Source organism: Corvus moneduloides, chromosome 20, assembly GCF_009650955.1.
Source record: "Corvus moneduloides isolate bCorMon1 chromosome 20, bCorMon1.pri, whole genome shotgun sequence".
NCBI classification, from domain to species: domain Eukaryota; kingdom Metazoa; phylum Chordata; class Aves; order Passeriformes; family Corvidae; genus Corvus; species Corvus moneduloides.
In genome coordinates, this window is record NC_045495.1 from 11,054,713 (window position 1) to 11,073,648 (window position 18,936).

At 50.9% G+C, this 18,936-nt stretch overlaps 1 protein-coding gene across 1 annotated transcript in view; it reads right to left on the reverse strand.

The window, feature by feature from the left end:
• Nucleotides 1-2,281: 2,281 nt before the first annotated feature.
• Nucleotides 2,282-18,936, reverse strand: part of BAZ1B (bromodomain adjacent to zinc finger domain 1B) — a 44,161-nt gene continuing 27,506 nt past the window's right edge. Inside the window, exons 11-19 of the mRNA XM_032129733.1 lie at nt 18,550-18,648; nt 17,956-18,133; nt 17,322-17,507; nt 13,060-13,207; nt 11,377-11,524; nt 9,086-9,204; nt 6,657-6,805; nt 4,894-4,997; nt 2,282-4,362 (exon numbers count right to left, since the gene is read on the reverse strand). Coding sequence (XP_031985624.1) covers nt 3,996-4,362; nt 4,894-4,997; nt 6,657-6,805; nt 9,086-9,204; nt 11,377-11,524; nt 13,060-13,207; nt 17,322-17,507; nt 17,956-18,133; nt 18,550-18,648 — 1,498 coding nt within the window. The 3' untranslated portion in view covers nt 2,282-3,995. The remainder of the gene's footprint in view (nt 4,363-4,893; nt 4,998-6,656; nt 6,806-9,085; nt 9,205-11,376; nt 11,525-13,059; nt 13,208-17,321; nt 17,508-17,955; nt 18,134-18,549; nt 18,649-18,936) is intronic.

Genomic DNA, 18,936 nt, shown 5'->3' on the forward strand with positions numbered 1-18,936 from the left:
TGTTAGTGGGCATCCAGCCCCTTCCCCAGGCTGGTGGTGGTGATGATGGTGCCAGGGCAAGGACCCCACCTGTCCCCAGCACTGGTGGGCTGCAGCCTCTGGAGCTCCCTTGACTGCCACAGGAAGGTTTGTTTTGGGCAGAGAAAAGGGCTGTGACCTGGGGCAGGAGAGTCAATATTGGCTGCGGGACAGGCTCCAAAGTCCAGCTGGGGAGCTGGGCATGGCTCTGGGTGGGGGCTGCCTGGGAAGGGGGCACAGGGCCACATGTTCTCCCTGTGTTCTGCCCCGGGTGCTAAGCTCAGAGCCAGCTCGGCTCACCTTGTGCGCCAGGCACGCGGCCCAGTGCTGGTGCCCGGCTGGCGGCACCCCTGGTGACAAGGCTGCCCTTGAGCATCCAGCGCTTGCCAAGGAGCGGCTGCCTCTGGAGCGCTCACCCAGATAACCCGTCCCAACGGGCCCCTGCTATCGGGCCCGAGGGGGGCCAGCGGCACCCACCACTGCCCACTATCGGCCTCGGCAGCCCAGCTGGCTCCACCGAAGGCTGCCAGTCCTGAGAGCTGAGCATGGCCGGGACACAGTTCCACAGAGCCTGTTGCAAAGCGGAGCTGTCACATGGAAGGACTGGCCCAGGAACACCACTGGCTCCTAGTCACAGCTTCATTCAACCCCGTGCTGTGGGGCTCAGCCTCCCTCTGTACCCCCGCCCCCTCCCCCCCCCCAAGCTCTTCCCTGCATCCCATCTCCATCCTCCTCAGAGCAGCCCCAAGGGCACCAAGCACCTGCCTCCAGTGAAGCCCCCCAGCAAGAGACAAGTGGGGTTCAGCCCTGCCCAGGCCCCACAGGGCAGCCCCTGGCTTGGGGTGGCTGTGGAGACTGAAGTGGGATGGGTGCAGAGGGTGGGATGGGATGGCTACAGAGGCTGAGCTGGGGCTGCCAGCTGGGTGAGAATGGGCCCAGGATACCCTGAGGTCCTGGTCCAGCTCAGCATAGAGGAGTCTTGTCACTCCTGGCTGAGCCATGGAGGTTATCCACCCTCACATAGATAGACACTCCCTCCAGGTTTGAGTAGCAAAAGGAAAGCCACTGTGCTCTGGGAATGTGCTCAAAACCCCATTACCCAGACTATTAATTAATTATTGAGAATTAAGCTATGAGGAAACCCAGGGGGCCAAAGTTGGGCCTCATTTTCTCAAGGCCACGCTGGAACTCCAGCAATCATAGGAGCCCCCAGTGTTTGTTGCAGGCAGTGGGTGCAGCAGGGCTGGTGATGGTGGTAGCAGGGCCCCGGCTGCCCGCCAAGCCCCCACAGTGCCCTGCCAGGTGTGAGGACAGCTATTTATAGCCCTGCACAGGACACTGATGCCATGGAGGGACTGCTATAAAAAGCAAGTCTCCAAAAAGGTCTTGGAGCAGATGCTGCTGCGAGATCTCCGTGCTGAGGCCTGGAAATGTCCCAGTCACTCAGATTCACCCAGGTCCTGTTGCATGGACAGCAAGCCAAACCACCTCCTGTGGAGAAGGGATGAGGCTTCTCCAGGGAAAACAGCATCTGTCCATTGCCGAGAGCCTTCAAGCCCTCAAACCCATCAGGATTTCCCCTGCTGAGCAGTATGGGGCGTGGTGGAGCACTCCCAACTCAGATCGAGTGAGAACGAGGATGAAGACACCCAGGAACCCTCATCCTCCTGGCAGAAACAAGAAAAGCTTTGGCCAAACCCATTGTGTCACAGCTGCGAGCTGTCACGAGCACTGGGGCATGACTGCTCCAGCCGTGCTGCCCTTGGAGTTCCAAGTGTCCCTGCTGGGCTGCCGGAGGTCAGGATGGGGGCCTGGGACACAGCAGCAATAATCCTTACTGCAAGAATGGCTCTGGTTGCAAAACACACCCCAAGAGGAGGGAAGAGGCTTTGGGAGGTGAAAGAACAGACATCCCAACTCCCCATCACCCTTCATAGTCCCTCCAAGGGTACCCAGTGCCACCCTGAATGGAACAGGAGGACAACTGGCACACTGGCACCATGCAAGGGACAAAGACCAAGAAGGACTACTCCCCACTCCAGGGACAGGCAGAGCCCAGCCTTGTTCCCTTGTCCCTGGGGAGGGTGAGAACACACCAGCACAGTCTCAGAAGCTGACCTGATCCTGACTCACCATTCCCTTACTCCACAGCTCCATTTGCCCTCCAGAAATGTCCAATAGCAGCTCTGGGAAGGCAGAGGCAAGCCGTCTCAGACAATCCCACACCAACACAGGGACCCACAAAGAACTCACACAAGCCAGGTTTACAAACACAAGTACATAATGTTTATTCTTAAGTTTCCAATTTATTACAAGTACAGCCCTTCGCAGAAACCCCCTCCCCCCAAATGACACTGATTTTTAGAAAACGTGCAGTTCCAAAGGTTCCACCATATAGGACCTGCAGGAAATGTTCTCTAGGAAACAGGACAAAACAGCCTCTGAAGGGACGTGCGAGATACAAACATCAGTGCTATTCTGTGGGGCAGGGCGTGAGGCTGGGGAGAGGGAAGGGGCTGGAAACCTGCCTCATCTGCAGTCATCGACAGTCCAGAACTGAAAACAAATACCTGTTTTAAAAAAACCCCAAACCTAAAGAGTTCATAAAACTAGGCTGCAATTTGTAATCAATGATTCTTTTCTTCTCAAATCCCAGGAGCTACAGCAGCTGCTTCTGCTCTTATAAAACCAGCACTGAACAGCCCCGTAGCCCATTTATTCCAAATCAAACAATTCTGGGATAAGAAGTTCAAGCCCTGATTGTATGATCCAAACCGGTCATGATGGAGAGGAAGAGAGAATGAGAAAACAAACCTCTTTCTTAGGGAAAAAGTCAGCATGTGGGACAGCAGGAGCTGGTGCTGGGCTGTGGCACAGGAACGAGGGTGTTACTAGAAAATGTCGTGAGATTGTGGCTGAGAGGGACTGGGATCCCCCTCTCCTCCCCCCAAAGTCCCTGATGTAACTCCTGCTACTGGTAGGAAAATGAGTTTTAAAGAGGGGGAAAATATAAAGCAAACACGATTTTATATAAACTGTACATGTGCCAAAGCAAGACAAGGGTATCTTACAGGTGTTCTTTGTACAAGATCACAGCTAGAAACAAGCCACTTTCAACTAAAAAATTAATTTAAAAAGTTACATAGCACATGTTTCTGCTGCTCCCCTGGCCTTGGAGCTCTCCTTGGGCTGTGCAGACAGTCACACTCTCCAGTCTGCTGCTGGCACTCGGGGCATCCAAAGGGCTGCATGACGGCATGCAGGTCCAGGTGGCATGTACAGGTGGGGAGCTGAGCTCAGAGCCCTCCTTGGACTGAGACCTCCAGGGATTGCTCCCCAAGGGAAAGCAGGAGCACCCTGGAGCAGTGGTGTTGGGATGCTGGTGAAAGCCGGACCGCGGTACACCTAAGTGCTTGCTCGCCCCACGCAGCCCGGCATCAGGGCTCAGAATTAACACCATATAAATATATACATACAAGCCCAAGTAGCCCATTGGCCTGATGGCACCCAGTCCTTCTGTGGAGCAACACGACCCCACCCCTGCACCAGCTTGAGGCTGGTGTGCTCACATGACTGGCAGCAGACGGTCCCACGGCGCTCCAGCTGCTTGCAGAGGGGAGGAAGCGATTCATTCCAGGAAACCGACAGTGCCTGAGCTGGAGCAGGCTTGGTGTTCCTCTGCTCAGCCAAGCTTGGCCAGGCCCTCCCCCTGCCCTCCCACCTTCCCCTCCTGGCAGGACAGACTCGTGAAGAGCTTTGTGGATTTTGGAGGAAGCATTAAGTCATCGCCACTTAATGGATGACGAAATATTTGAGGAAATTGCAGAAAAATTAAAACTAGGATGGGCCCAAGGGAAGGCTGGATTAATAGAGAAGTGCCCGCTGCTTCTCAACTCCCTCCAGACAACCCATCCGACTGCCTGGCAGCACCAGAAGGCCTGCTCCAGCTCTGGCTCTCCCCCTAGCCTCCCCATCCCTCATTTCTTCCTTTTTCGCCCCCGGGAATGTTCAAGGGGCTCTGACTCACTGTCCCCTTCCTGCTCCTCCAGTCCCTGGCACCTGGCAGAGAGCTTCTTGCGCTTCCTGCGCACATACGTGTGGCCTGGCAGGTGTTTGTGCACCATGTCAATCAAACACTGCTCTGTCTTCTCCAGGCAGGACAGTACATGACTCCCGTTCTGGTTGTAGCGCTCGGCATTGGAGAACACCTGCTTCATGTCGGAGAGGAACTCCTGCACGGAGCGGTAATTGCCGCAAGAGCACTTGCTCTGCATAGTCTGGAAGTCCATGGGGTTGCTGATAACCTGAAAGTAGTCTTCAGCTTCCTCTGTGGTCACTGGCTCCCTGCCAAAGGAAGAGCCACAGGGATAGGAAGGGAATGCCGACCCCAGCACCACTGCAGAGAAGTGGGGTCCCCCCAACCCTTCACTCCTGTGACACCCCTGACCTGCAGCCCCACGGTGGTGCAACAAGCCCAAGCAGTACCTCAACATGATGTGTTACAGGCACATCAGCCCTACGGCACAGGAATGGGAAGGACAGGAGCCCAGGGAGCCGGTTCAGGCATGGGGAAGGTCCATACCTTCCCTCAGTCATAGCACCTCAGTGCTCCAAACATCCTGGAGGCGGCAGAGAACACCTACTTCCTTGCCCCTTGCCTGCCACCTCAGAAGGGCATCACGTCTTCAGTCCAGCTGAAGACTGAGAACATGGTGGCTTCTTCTGGAGCAGCTTCTTCCCACACATGACTTGCTTTTGGAAGCCTAAGTCTCCCAGGTGGATCTGGCAGGACTGTGTCACAGCCAGCCCACAGCCCCACACTGCCTGCAGCCAGTCCTGCCCACAGAGGAGGAGGAGGACGCCACTTGCCCTCACCTGAAGGGCCAGCTGAAGCGGTACTTGATCAGCTTGCCGAGGATTTCCTCACACTTCTGCAGCTCGAGGTTCTGGCGACGCGCTGTCCTCTTTGTCTGAAGGACCTGCCCACACAAAGGGTGTTGGTAAAAAGAGGGAACCGCTACAGGCTTTGGGGTTCAGCAAACAGCCCTGAGGCCAGAGGAGCTGGTTCTTAGCACAGCCAGGACATTTCTTCCCTGTGAGCATGGTGAGGGGCTGTCACTGGCTCCCCAGAGAACCTGTGGCTGCCCCATCCCTGGAAGTGTTCAATGCCAGGCTGGACAGGGCTTGGAACAACCTGGTCTAGTGGAAAGTGTCCCTGCCCATGGCAGAGGGGTTGGAATGAGATGCATTTAGGGGCTTCTTCCAAGCCAGGCCATTCTGTGATTATGACATGCAGCAGCCGCTTGGGTTCAGGACAGGAGCCCCATTCAGGAGCTTGGTGGGAATGGCTCACGAACTGCCCAGCTCTCCTCTGGTGGCAGGCAGCTTTTTCAAAGTAAGTTCAAAGACAATATGGCCACAACAAGCAGCCAAAAAATAAATACCAGCAAATGGAGAATGTGAATTCCCTCTCCCTGCCTTCTCTTGCGCTTGTGGCAGGCAGCACCCGAGGCATAGGGAGAAGCACTTGTGCTGCTGTTCTGCCCTGGCAGAGTTGGCTGTGCCATTTCGAATCCCAGGGAGCAGCTGGTGCCCCAAGTGCTGCTGTCCCTGTGCAGGCTCAGCACAAGGTCAGCCCAGGGACCCAGCACAGGTCACGCCCAGCATGGGGACATCCCCTCAGCTCGCAGAGCACAGCTCGTGGGCCATCACTGCCGAGGAAACCTTGAATGACAGGAAGGCTCCCCAGCACAGGGCACTCACTATTCTGACCCAGCTCTGGTCTCTTCCCAGGACAAATGATAAATCCTGGCAGAGTCCTCTTCTCTGAGCCAGTGTGCTGTCAGAGACCCTGACCCAGCTGTTCCAGTAAGATTTGCCCCACTGGAATATCCCTCTGTGCTGGCTTGCTTGCCCTACAGTGTGTTAACACAGACCACAAGCCAGTCCCCCAGACCTAGCATGAACAGCAGTGAGCCCACAGACCATGAAAAAGGGGAGTGACAGGACACACCAGCACCGCTAGTGCTTGTCACGGGACAGACGGCAGATCTGCAGGGTGTTGTGATGTGGCTGTGGGGCTGGAGTATCCTCACGTATCCCCCATGGCATGCTGCTCCCCAGAGACAGTCGCTGCAGTTCCCCCCGCCCAGCATGCACAGACTGCTCTGTGCAGGAGCCTATGGTTTTATTCTTTAAATGTCAAGTGAAACCTAAACCAGCCAAATTATGTCCTGAAAGTTGGGGAGTGACCATACGGACAACAACTGTCAGAAAACAGCCAAGGCTGGGGAGCAAGGGTCCAGCATTGCTGGCATTCCCTGGCCATCCAGGACCCCCCTCAGTTCCCCCACCTCTCCGCAGACATATGGATACTATTTAAAACCCTTTAACAAGCTGCAGGCTGCCTGCTGCTCAAGGGGACAATGTGTGAAAGTGGCTGGGGAGGGATGCCTGGCATATCTGTACTCCATCTGCAGCGGGCCCTTAAGGATATGTCTTCTTTGTTAACCCAGCCCAGCCTGGGCTTCCACCAGGACTCAGGGTATTTCTCTGCAAAGGGGAGGGAGGAAGCGTGCCACCTGTTTGGTTTATAACTCATGATGTGAGCAGTCTCCAAGGAGCAATTTGGCTCTTACCAGCTCATCGATGTCTGCGCCGTTGACAGGTGCTGTGCGCTGCCGCGGTCCCCGCACAGGGTGTAGTGCCTGCTTCTTCCTCTGGTGCCTTCCCTGCCTCGAGGGGTACATGGAGCCCTGCTTGGCCCGGGCTGCCTTCCTGGGCCTCACTGAAACAGATAAGCCATGGGCTTAGAGGACTGGGTGCATCTGGAAGCAGACACCACCAGCCCTTTGCCTCCCACACCAGGCTGAGCCTCACTCAGGCTGGTGAGCCCAGGGACCACCCGGCCTCATGCCAGCTGTGCTCTCACACCTTCTCCAGAGGGGATCTGTGGGTCATCACCTCCTGCCCGAAGAGGCCATGGCTAGCAAAAGCCTGCTGCTAAAGAGTACTCACACACAGCAGATCCTCAAGCTCCGAGGGAGACCTGGGAGCTCTGGGATCATCCACTGCAGGTCACAGCAAACCCCTCTGCCTGCAGCACCAAGAGACCCCAACAACATCAAGGCTTGAGGGAGAGACAGGGAAGCAATGCAAGGACAGCCAGCTGTGTCAAAACAGCACTGCAACACACCCTCTGAAAGCACCAGGAGCAGAAACCTGGAATTTCCCGTTTCCTGCTGCCCCTTTGCTCCTCACTGTTTTTGGGATGGGTACTTTTCCAAGTAGCCCACACAGTGGGATAAGCCAGCTGGTAAGGGTAAGGCCTCTGAGAAGGGAACTGTGTGCAGGGGGAGTGTCGAGTTACTGCAGCTGGGAGCTGCTCCACGTGCTGCAAGTGGGAAACAATGGGATTTTATTCCCCAAGACTGGGGCTGCCACATTACATCCTACAGAAAGGCACTTGCCTGTGTGAGTCTGCCTGTCAGAGCTCCACACCGGTGGCAATGCAAGCATGCTGACGCACTCCCTTGTCTTAAGTTTCTCCCATGACCCTCTGTATGAGGAGAATATGTTTGCCTTCCTAAGTCAAACCCCTTCCACCTGATCCCAAACCCTTGAGCAAGCTGTATCCAGCACACTGGATACCTCAGCTGCAGCCTCTGATCCAGCCCTGTCCCATAAATCATCGTGCTGGGCCCCCCGTGCTGGGCGTGTGGCGGGACCTCGGGACGTCCGCCTGCTGTCACTCCGCTTGTGTGTTAAGCATGCAGCACGTGCTAAATGTCTGACAATCCAACATTCTAGGTTAGATCCCTCAGGATAAATGCCATGAGGATCAATGTGACTTCTCTATTAAAACAAAAGTTTTCCACAGTGACCTTTCCATGCTAATGCTCTTTAAAGCCAGGGGTTGCATTTAGCACTTTATTTTTAGTGACTGTAACCCTCTTTTGCTATTGTTTGGAAAGCTTGGCTCAGCTCCTGCCTTGGCCATGCAACACAGGCTGAACACATTCCAAGTGTGGACATGGATATGCCACAGGACAACAAGCAGTGTGCATAGCCGTGGTATCTGTGAGCCTGAAACCAGAATAAAGCAAGGGAATAAAGGCTCAGGCCTGGATGGAAACCCGCAAAAGAACATGGGATAATCCTCTGGGTCCCAGTCCCTGGATTCCATCTGCCCTGTTTAAGACAACCTGCAGTTAACGTTATGTCAGTCAAGGACAGTTTGACAGAAAGCAAATGCTGGCAGTGTGCCATTCTCAGACTGAGCTTTTCAGTGCAGCAAGTTGCCCAATTGAGACTGAATCAAACTCCCCTAAAACCAAAGTGGATACACATACTAAATATGTTTAGGTGAAGAAGCAGGCATTGAGGAGTCTAGAAAATAGTCTTTAATTCCTCCCAGTTGCCCAGGAATGCTCCAGTTATGAATCCCAAGTGGTCTCTGTACGCAACCAAAGGGTGCTGGTGGTCCAGGCCACACTACACCAGGAGCATTGTGCCTTCCCACTGGAATAAAGAGACGAAGTGCCAGTCCTCCTATTTCAAAATGCTTCCTTGCCAAATCACTATAGAAGTCCTGCACTCAAGGAGTTATGAACTGGTGGGAAAAAGAAAAGCAAGGAGACAAGGCTGTGGTGAGAGCTCCATAAGCATTTAAACAGCTTCCAGTGTACAACAAACCCTGTAGGCGCAGAGACTGCCAATCCCAGGAACTGCTGGTGCTGCCCTGGCTCTGCTGACCTCCCCACCCCACTGCAATCTCTGCTGACCCTTCTCAGCCCTTGGGACAGTGTCATCAGTATTCCCAGGGAGTGACTGGGCAGCAAGCAGTTTCAATCTTTGCTAGTGCTGACTCCCATCACAAATGGCCACGGGTTCACTCCAGCTCCCCAAGTAACCACAGCACAGCCACAGCCTTCGCCTGTGACACCTCCCAGTCTTATACCTGGTCTGCATGAGGAAAAGCACAAGTCCCAAATAGGATCCGTATTTCAGACGCTGAAAGCAGAGGGTTACTATTTTCTGTTATTTCTCTACATGGTCAAACCCTTACATTTTAGTCCAGCAACTTCATAGTCTTCTTCCTCCTCCTCTTCCTCCTCAGCATCTGGTTCATCAGAAGCTTCCTCACCTTCTTCACCTTCATCTTCAGCAGAATCCTCTGCATAGTTCCTAGAGAAAGGCAGGTGTACATGTTTGTGGTACAAGAGCCTGGGCACCGGTGGCCCCAGGCCCCTGGTACTGTTTGGGCTGTACAACAAACACCAGGCTCAGCCCAAGGCAATTAGCTGTATTCCAGAGTAACAAGTTGTAAGCTACAGCTCAAAGGGCACTTCCTTGGCTAAACATCTGGGCTGAAAATTCCCAACAGCTGAATCTGGGTATTTTTTGGTATTCTAGACACCATGACCATGGGGCAGCGGATTTTAAGACTGTGACTGCTGAGTAATTACTCCTCCCTGAGAGGATGATCTGCTATTTACCCAGGTCTGCAGGGCAGGCCTAAAGAGTTTCAACAGGGAGTCTTCTTCCTGCTGGACTATTTTCCCTATACTAAAGGAAACAGATTGGTTTCCTTATACTATGGGAAACAGATTGGTGAACAGAACATCAGGCTCCTCATGTTCTGAAGTCAGAAGCCACCCAGACTCCCTGCCCAGCACATTCTGGCTTCTCACCTGTATCTGTTCAATCATTCATAGAATCATAGAATGGTTTGGGTTAGAAGGGCCCTTAAAGCCCATCTTGCTTCAGTCCCCCTGTCATGGGAAGGGACACCTTTCACTAGACCAGGTTGCTCCAAGCTCCATCACTTCCAGGAACAGTGCAGTCACAGCTTCTTTGGGCAACCTGTGCCAGGGCCTCACCACCCTCACAGGGAATAATCTCTTCCCAATATCCAATTTAACCCTGCCTTCTGTCAAGGAAGAATGTCAAGGAAGCCATTCCCCCTTGTAAATAGTCTCTCTTCATCTTTTTTGTGGGCTCCCTTCAGGTACCGGAAGGCTGCAATTAGGTCACCCCAAAGCCTCCTATTTTCCAGGCTGAACAATCCCAACTGTCTCAGCCTTCCCTCGTTGAAGAGGTGCTCCATCCCTCATACCAACTAGGTGGCCTCCTCTGGACTTGCTCCAACAGGTCAATGTCCCTTCTGTGCTGGGGATCCCTGAGCTGGAGGCAGCACTGCAGGTGGGGTCTCATTCAGACCATTAAAAGCCAGCATGCACAGGCAAAAGGGGACACAGGCAAAGCTGCTGTGGGAGTCTAAATACCCTAGAGAAAGAGGATCTTGAGCAATAGAAGGAATAAAACTTCCACAGCACAGGGGGTAAAAGATCTGCCAGGCTGACATTCTTTTCCTACCTCAGCCAGGAAGACAAGAGCAGAAGCAGATAACAGGAGAGGTGTTCCCCACCTGATGGCTCTGGGCCAGGAGCTGAGCAGCTTGCAGGTGACTCTGCCACATCAAAGTAACTATGAACTCAGGCCAGAACAGCTGCCTTGCAGCCCTGTCATTTCTGTACAAGCCTGAAGAACTCTTAAATGGTGTCCAGGGAGTAACTAATACTTTTAAGGCCATATACCACCTGCACAGTACTGGCTGGCACACCTTTATTGTGCTGCTGCTCTGCCAGGGAGGATCTGTTGGCTGCTTCTGCATCAGGTGCCACGCGACAGCCTCACGTCACTGACACACGGGGAGATGCAGCACAGTCACCACCAGCACAGGACACTCACTGTAAAATGCTTAAGTTCCAGTTTGCAACTCAAACAAACCAATCCAACCCCTTGCTGTCAGGAGGCAACTAGTCATATCTGCCACACCTCCTCAAATCATGTTCCCTTTGTCACATCATAAGGTGCTCCTGTCTTGCTACGGTTATCAGGTCCAGAAAACCATTAGAATGGCATTTTGTAGCCTGATTTGTAGTAGCAGAGTAGGGACTGAGCTGCAGCCCGGAGTAATGTCTGCTCTAGCTTACAAGAACACCCCAGTAACCCAGCCCAGGGACCCACAGAACTGCAGAGCCATGAACTACATGAAGAAACAACCCAACCAGCTGCTCAAAGGAAACAACAATCTTTAGTGAAGCTAATTTTGGTGGGTGTTTTGCACATGTTTTCATTTCCAAACCTGAGTTATTTATTAAAACTCATGAACTTGTACAACACAAGTGTGCTAAACTTACATCCTGAAAAAACTGCTTTTCTTTTGTTCCAGTGCTGCTTTAACTGGGTGATTTCAAACCTTTTTAAGGGGCTTTGCTCCAGGCTGGTTTGGGTCTTGTGAAAACAGGGCGGGGACTGTGCTGTGACAAGGCTAAGGGCAGGAGGGTCACTCACCTGCCTCGTGAGCTGCGCCGGGCTGTCGAAGGCTGGCACGCTGGGCATTGCCATTCCCCATCTGGGATCTCATAGAGTGCTGGCCGCAGGCAGAACAGGTGGAAGGCCTTGTTACACTCATCACACAGGATCAGCTTGTCATCCTCACCTAGGAAAGTGCAGCTGACTTGTAACAAGGCCACAGCCTCACTTAACCTGAGAGGCAGAAGCTGCTGCAATGCTGGAGGGCAAGACTAAGCAAAGGAAAGATGCAGAGTCCCCTCTGAGGGCAGGGACCCTTTCTCTGATGGCCTTCCTTGGGGATCCTTCCTTCTGTCCCACCACTGTATTTATGAAGAGCAGCACTTAAAAACGAACAAAACCAATGCGAAGTCCCTCACCCTGCGAAGATTTCGTTGGAGGCAAAGATAGAAACCTACCAAAGAGGTTTCACCCAGACAAACATGGGGAAAGAGAAGTTTGCTACAAATATGCCCCAGAGCTGTAAGCTAAAAATGCAGCTATACTTGTTCTATGTTCAGTCTGGTTAACCTACACCGTATCTTCTTTCTACTCAGGGTAACAAGGCTACACTGAAAATCAGTATGCAGCAGGACTAGTCTCTCTCTGTGCTTCCCACTGATGAAGGGAAACAGGGAGACAGTCCCGAGCCAGCTTTCTTTTACTGAAGTGGAAAAAGAAAGTGCAGAGGACTTTGCCAGCATGTCTTTCTCTAAAATCTCAGCTCTTAGTTTCTGTGAAACTATCGTGTTAGTCTCAGGTGAGCGTGCCCCCCCCCCCCTTTACTTCTGCCTAGAAACTCCTCTCAATGGCAGGTAGGATAGTTTTGGCACTGGTTTGGAATACCCGGGATTCCGCAGTGAAGGCAAATTTTGCACTGGTTAAGCCCTTATTTTTCTGAAGGGGTGGATGGCAAAGCCTTTTGGTAAACAAAAGTTGCCCAACAGTACCCCGAGCTCTGCCCGCCCTCATTTCCCACTACAGTTTCAGCAAATATAAAAGTGGTGAGGCAGAATGCACCACCAGGCTCTTTCCTCCAGGCTCCCATCCAACAGGAGAGGTTATGGCAGAACAAATACCAGCACCCCGTCTATGCTGGCACACCTTCTACTTCCCCTCCACCTGGAAGACTCTAAAGCCCTTCATTCTACAGTGCACACAGAGAAAGTATTCCCTCGTCACCGGTTTGGTGACTTCCCCAGCTCATTGAACAGTTCTGCTCCCACTCTGGCCTCAGAGCAGTAACATCCCCCCTCATTTTCCCCATAACAACCGTCCCAATGTCTCCTTGCTTGCTCCTTCTCTAAAAGACAGGATTAACTGACAAGGCTCAGAGACCCAAAGATCATTCCAAAAATGAAACTAGGGAATGGACAGTGGCACAAGTATTCCCGGAAGGATTTGTAGATGACTTCTGTCCAAGTACCCTAAACATCCAGGGGATAGCAGCTCTGCAATGCTCTGCAATACTGCGTACTGGTTACGTAAGAATGGTTTACTGGAGTCGGGGCCAAATGTTTCTGAGAGATCAGTGCTGCTGACTGTAACTCCTGACATTCAGAACTTAAAATACAGCCACAGTCAGAGTGACAGACTACAAGGACACGTTGCCTAAGCAGAGCAGAGAGGTGACAGCATCCAACTGTTGCACAGGCAGGAATTCCGTGGGGCAGGAATGCGTACCTTTCTTGCGACACACTTTGCATCTGGCATTCTCTGCTGACATATCCCACTTGATACAGGCATCCAGCATCCCCAGCAGTACATGCATACGGGAGAAGGTCTGGGCCTCACGGATTGCTGTCTTCCACTTCTCCATGGCTGAAGCAACCTGCAGACAGACCTAACAGCTTACAACGATGCACAGACACAGCTCACTTCAGTCTAAAGATGTTTTTATATCCCTTAGCTGGGGCCCTTCATAACCAAAGCTCAACTCTGATATTTCTTTCCTTCTGTGTCACCTCAGCAGTCCTGGTTGTGGTTTATCCATATCCAGTCTCCCTGGATCAGACAGTTTGTTTGTAAGAGTCAACCGTTTTGCATTTCATGGTCAGGCTGAATCAACCTACGCGAACTCCACTAAATTCTTGCTCTGAAGGTCTAACACAAATAATCGGCAGGCTAAGAAAATAAAAGGCAGAAATCTAGCACTGTAAAATGTGGGATGAAAGTTAGGGAACAGCTGGCAACCACAGTGGAAGGAGGATTGAAGTGGCCTGTGCTGCCCTCCAGTGGGTACCACAGAGGCACCTGGACTTCAGCAACACCCTCGTGGTCCCCAAGCTGCTCAGGTGGCAGAGGGGACCCTGTGCCACCAGCTACAATCACACTGCACAGGCATTTGGACCCCTCAAATATGAAACCAGCTGCTCCCTGAGACAAGATGGCCTCAGTTCACCTGAAATCCCAGAAACTGGGAATGAGGATGACAGCATCAAAGCTGCGCTTTGCACCAGGGCAGCTGCCAGGGTCTGCACAGAGCAAGGCCATTGGGAAACCACACACCCAGCTCAGGAGGTTTGGAAATACCATTTTAATAAATCGGAAATGCAGCAGGACAAAAGTTATCCACAGTGATATCCCACTCCAATGGTAATTCTGTGCTCTGCAACAATGAGGCGACAGGTCAGACATGACAGGGACATAATAGGATTCAAGTTAATGTTCTACCCCAGGAGAATGAAAAAACAAACAGTGAAGTGTCAGATGGGAAAATCTAAACTCTGCAGCTGACAGCAATTTGGGAGCCAAACAAAACCCGGGAGTTTTGCAGAGTTGCACATTCTCCTCTGACTGAATTTGAGGAAGCACAGCATACATTAGATGCTTGGAAAAACACACAAACTGTTCTGAAATGCCAACATCCCTGGTGTTGTTGCTGGTGTGGATCCTGGAGAACCACCGGAGACAAACAGAAAGCTGCCCAGCCTACTGTGGAGGTTACACAGCTCTGTACTATTTTTTTGCAGAACATTGTTGAGGTGCTTCGCATACTGTGTAATTGATTTTCCAAGGAACTGTTCCATGGGTTTTGCTGTTAACATACTGGATAACTGCTGGGCCAAGATAAATCTGCAAAAGCTGTTGGCAAGTTTTGCTGAGATATTTCTCCCCAAGTCTGTGGAATTTAACAGATTTCTAGCCTTGCTTCCCAAGCATCAGGAGACTGTGGCATTTGAGCAGCACCAGTACCAAGGGAGTTCCAGCTGCCAACAAGGCAAAATAGGAGACTGGAAGAAGTTACTTAAATCCCCTCCTGATTGGATAGGAGCAATCTAGCAGGGAAAACAAAACAACCCCCAAAATAAAAGAAGTCCTCCGTCACATGTCAACATCAGAGTAACAGAAAACACCTTCTTTGGTAAAGGTGGACAAGCCTCTGGATAGAAAGGCTCTCATCTGGCAACCTAAGCTGAAATCCCTCGGAACAGCTGAAACTGGAATTGCTTGGTTTTGAAGCCACTCTTTGAGGGATTGCCTGCAAGTGCAGACTGACTCTGCCCTTGCATACACTGCTGAACTCAGGTCACAGGGGCAATAATCTACCTGTAACCCACCCATGTTCTTCACTCTGCTCAGACTGCTGTGATGCAATGCCATGCTGCAAAGAGGTCACATATTCCCTGTCCTGCTCTGGGATAGTCCAGCATGCTACTGCCACTGGAAACGGGAATGTTTGCATCAACAGAGGCACCAGCCTGATTTTCAGGAGCAGCCACAAGCCAGGTCTCACAGCAATCCTCTGCCACTCAGCAATGTGAGCTCCAGCAACGCAGCTGAGCCAGCAGGAACCCTTAGTACAGACAATTATGTCAGCAAACGGGTGCCTGCTAAGCCATAACTTGTTTCTCACAGGGAAAATGAGAAATACCCATACCACAGGGCTGCAATTCTTCCTCTATAGTCTGGACGTACATTGACTGTGTTTTTCCAGTGCGGCTATGCTGTATTTTACCTGCTATGTGGTCACAGTGCAGTGCTCAAAAGGTTTCATAATTCTTGGCCTATGCAAGAGATTCTTCTTCAGAACAGTCTGCCTGGCAGTCTGGGATTTTCATCAGATAACTGTATCTAAAAACTAGGCTGCTCTTTCAAGGTTATCTGTAAAGGTTTTCTGCTTTGGCAAAAAGAAAGCTTATTCCAGATAAACTGAGGGGAAAAAAGAATTGCCAAACCAAACAAACCAACGAACAACCCCAGAAAAGTTGAACATTGCTTGTACTACCACAAAGGTCTAGAAAAGTCTGAATGAGATAAAGTAAGCACCACACTACATAAATAAATGCTCCAGAGGCATTGGCATGACACTAAAGCCAGTGTTCAGAGGGGGGAGACCTGCACAATCACACACTGGGACTGTGTTGTAGTAAATCTGATGCTACCCTGAGTGCGCCCTACAGGTACAGCCCTCATGGTTACAGGTGCAAGGCAGACAGGAGTACGGCACAACACAGCGCTGCTGTAGAAACAGGAAGTGTGCTGATCCAGGCCCTTTCTGCCTCAGACCTCAGCGAGTTTTTACAGCACTCCATTCTGCTGAGAGCTTTCAGGATACAGCCTCCTCCCATTGCCCTTGCACTTAGGATGGAAGATTCAAATTTAGCAAAGTTTAAATACTTCAGGAGAACTGAGGAATGCGAAAATTTCTACTGCCTACCCAAATTATCCTGCTAACACAGCAACGGCATAGCCTAGCAAAGACCTGATTTTCAAACGAGGGTTCAGCATGTACTGAGAGAAGCTTTAAAAAAAACCCCACAGACCCACACCAAAAAAACTACCCCCAGCATCAGTCATAGAATCCCAGAATAGTTTGTGTTGGAAGGGACTTTAAAGATCATCTTGTTCCAACCCCCTGCCATAGGCAAGGATACTTACCACTAGATTAGGTTGCTCCAAGCCCCGTCCAACCTGGCCTGGAACACTTCCAAGGATCCAGGGGCAGCCACAGCTTCTCTGGGCAACCTGTACCAGGGTCTCACCGCTCTTACAGGGAAGAATTTCTTCCCAATATCCACTCTAACCCCACTCTCTATCAGTGTGAAGTCATTCCCCCTTGTCCTGTCATTATGTGGTCTTGTAAATTAGTCTCTCTCCACCCTTCTTGTCCACCTACTCTTTCAGGTAAACACCTAGTATTTCTTTTTTTTTAAGCCGGGGCTTTCAAGTACTTCTGCTGATCCAATTCTGGTATTGTTGCTTCTGCTGAAGTCAGTGATCAGTCAGGGCAGAGCGGAGGGCAGTGGGAAAAGTCTTCTCATGGGGCATTCATGTCCTGTTCAACTTAGTGCACAGAAACTACCCCTGAACACAAGTACCTCTGTTAGGGTGAAACACTGGTGCAGCAGAACTGCCTGCAGTACCCTTCCCAATCCTCTGCAGCCCTTCTCCATCCCTTTGATTAGGAGGGATATGTATTTAGACCCACAATACCACTTTTCTTCTGGAGGCACATGCAGCTTGTTTGCCCAGACATCTCTCCAAGTGCCCCCACACATACAACAACTTGCATCTTCCTCTGCCTAATGTGGTATTTACCTGAATCTCACTCCCTTGCAGTCACCAGAACCTCAACATGTCTCTCCTTCTCTTTGTGGACCAAAGCACCATCAGTCCTCTCTGACAGATATGACTCTTGTTAAGTTCTGTGAAAACACTCCATAATGTACTTTTATTTAAGAGGAACTGTATGGAGGGAACTTGACCCATTTCCTATTCCCAGAGAGAAAATTAAGTAACACCTCACTATGATTTTTATTTTCCCCATACATTTACTCCTCAAAATAAACAGGAAACAGCTGGCCTCATAAACATCAAACCCACTCAACTATAAATCTGAAATGGGAGGAAGCTGCTCAAGATTTAGTACCCCATGAAATGTACTGCTACTGCTGAAAGAGTTCTACTGCAAGACCGAAACAGAGCCCTGAGGTGAACAATACCTTGGCTTCTTCTGCCATTTTCTTGTCTTCATCTATCTCCTCAGCCTTGGCAATGTAATCCTCTCCTTGGTGTTTCCTTCTCTTCTGCTTGGGGGCCATGAAACCTTGCAGAAACTTCTTAACAACACCAGCCTGGAGCGCAATCACACACTCTCCAAAATCCTTTAGGCTCTCCAGCGAGTACACCTGTTGGGAAGAGGATACGACCCTGTAACAGCTGGATATTACTCTCTCTGCTGCTTGAAGTGGGCCTGCAAATGGACACTTGTGGTATCTAATGCAGTGTGGTTTACCTGCCACACTTGGTTATGGAATCAGCCTATTGCTGCTGTCTCAACAAGACATGCTTGGCTTTGATATAGAAGACAAAAATCAGCTATGGAGTTCTGCTCCATAGAGAAGCCTGTCATGAGAATATGGAAACAGGACAATTGAACAGGACACTCAGCTCCAACACTATGACCCACCTACACCTCAAGCCATCCGCTGTGTAATCTTGAAATAATTGTTTAAAGGACAAATGAGAAAACTGATCTCCTGCTCCTCCTGTCTGAGGAGAAAAAAAGACTGAAGACCTTCCACAGAAATTATCATCTCACACTTGTCCTGTTCAGTACTTTGCCTGTTCACTCACTTTTGCTTCATATTCTGGTGTCACATCAACATATCCCAGGCCTCCCTTCTGCAGCCGCGTTGCAACCTCAATCAGATCACTCCGGAGATAGTTCAGCAGCTCCTGGCTGCCATCACACGATTTGAGGCCCAAGTTCTGTTTCCGAGCCAAATGGATGGAATGTGTGATGTCCTGATACCTGGAAAATCAAACCAACCTTTGAGTACAGGCAGAGCACTGCCCTGGAAGCTGGGCAGGCTCTGGGACAATGGTCTCCACCAGGAGCTATGAGCTCCACCAGTGCAGAACGTTCTTTGAAAGACACATGAAGGCACGTGGCAGTTCTGGCTCAGAGCAACTGGCACTGCCTTTGTTCCTAGTTTCAAGGAGCAATTTGAAGACTGACAGAACCTCCTCACCGTTCAGAGTGTTATTTATCAAGAAACTGCCCAAGAAAAACCAGCAATTACTCAACCTCAACGTCTTCCCCTCTTCAGCACAGAAACAATCAAAGCCCAGCCTGGGATGCTGCCCCAGGAATGGCAGGGATTTCTGTGCTGAGGACATGCTCTGACTCGGAGAAGGCACACACAGAAAAACAAAGAGCAGGCTCACTTTTTCTCCAAGCGCTCCTTGAGCTGGCTCTCCCTTACTCCTTGGGGGTGCAGGCAATCCAGCAGCTCATCCAAATCCTTCTGACTGTCACAGAGAAACCTGAAAGATAGAAAAATGTACCAAGATCACCTAAGGTATCTCTGTGAGAATACAATTTCTTCTTCTAAGTAGTTCCCAAGGATCAGTAGGCAGGGATAAGAGGTAACCTATATCCTGACCCCATGGAGCAAGGTGAAACACTTCCAGGAATGCTAGTAGAAGAATTCTGACTCAGGTTGGCCTCGTTTCAAGGTTCCCAAATGTAGCCAATTCCAGGGTAAGAAAAACAGAATCAAAATAAACACAGAACTGGTTTACAGATGTAATTTCCCCATTAAATTTATTAAA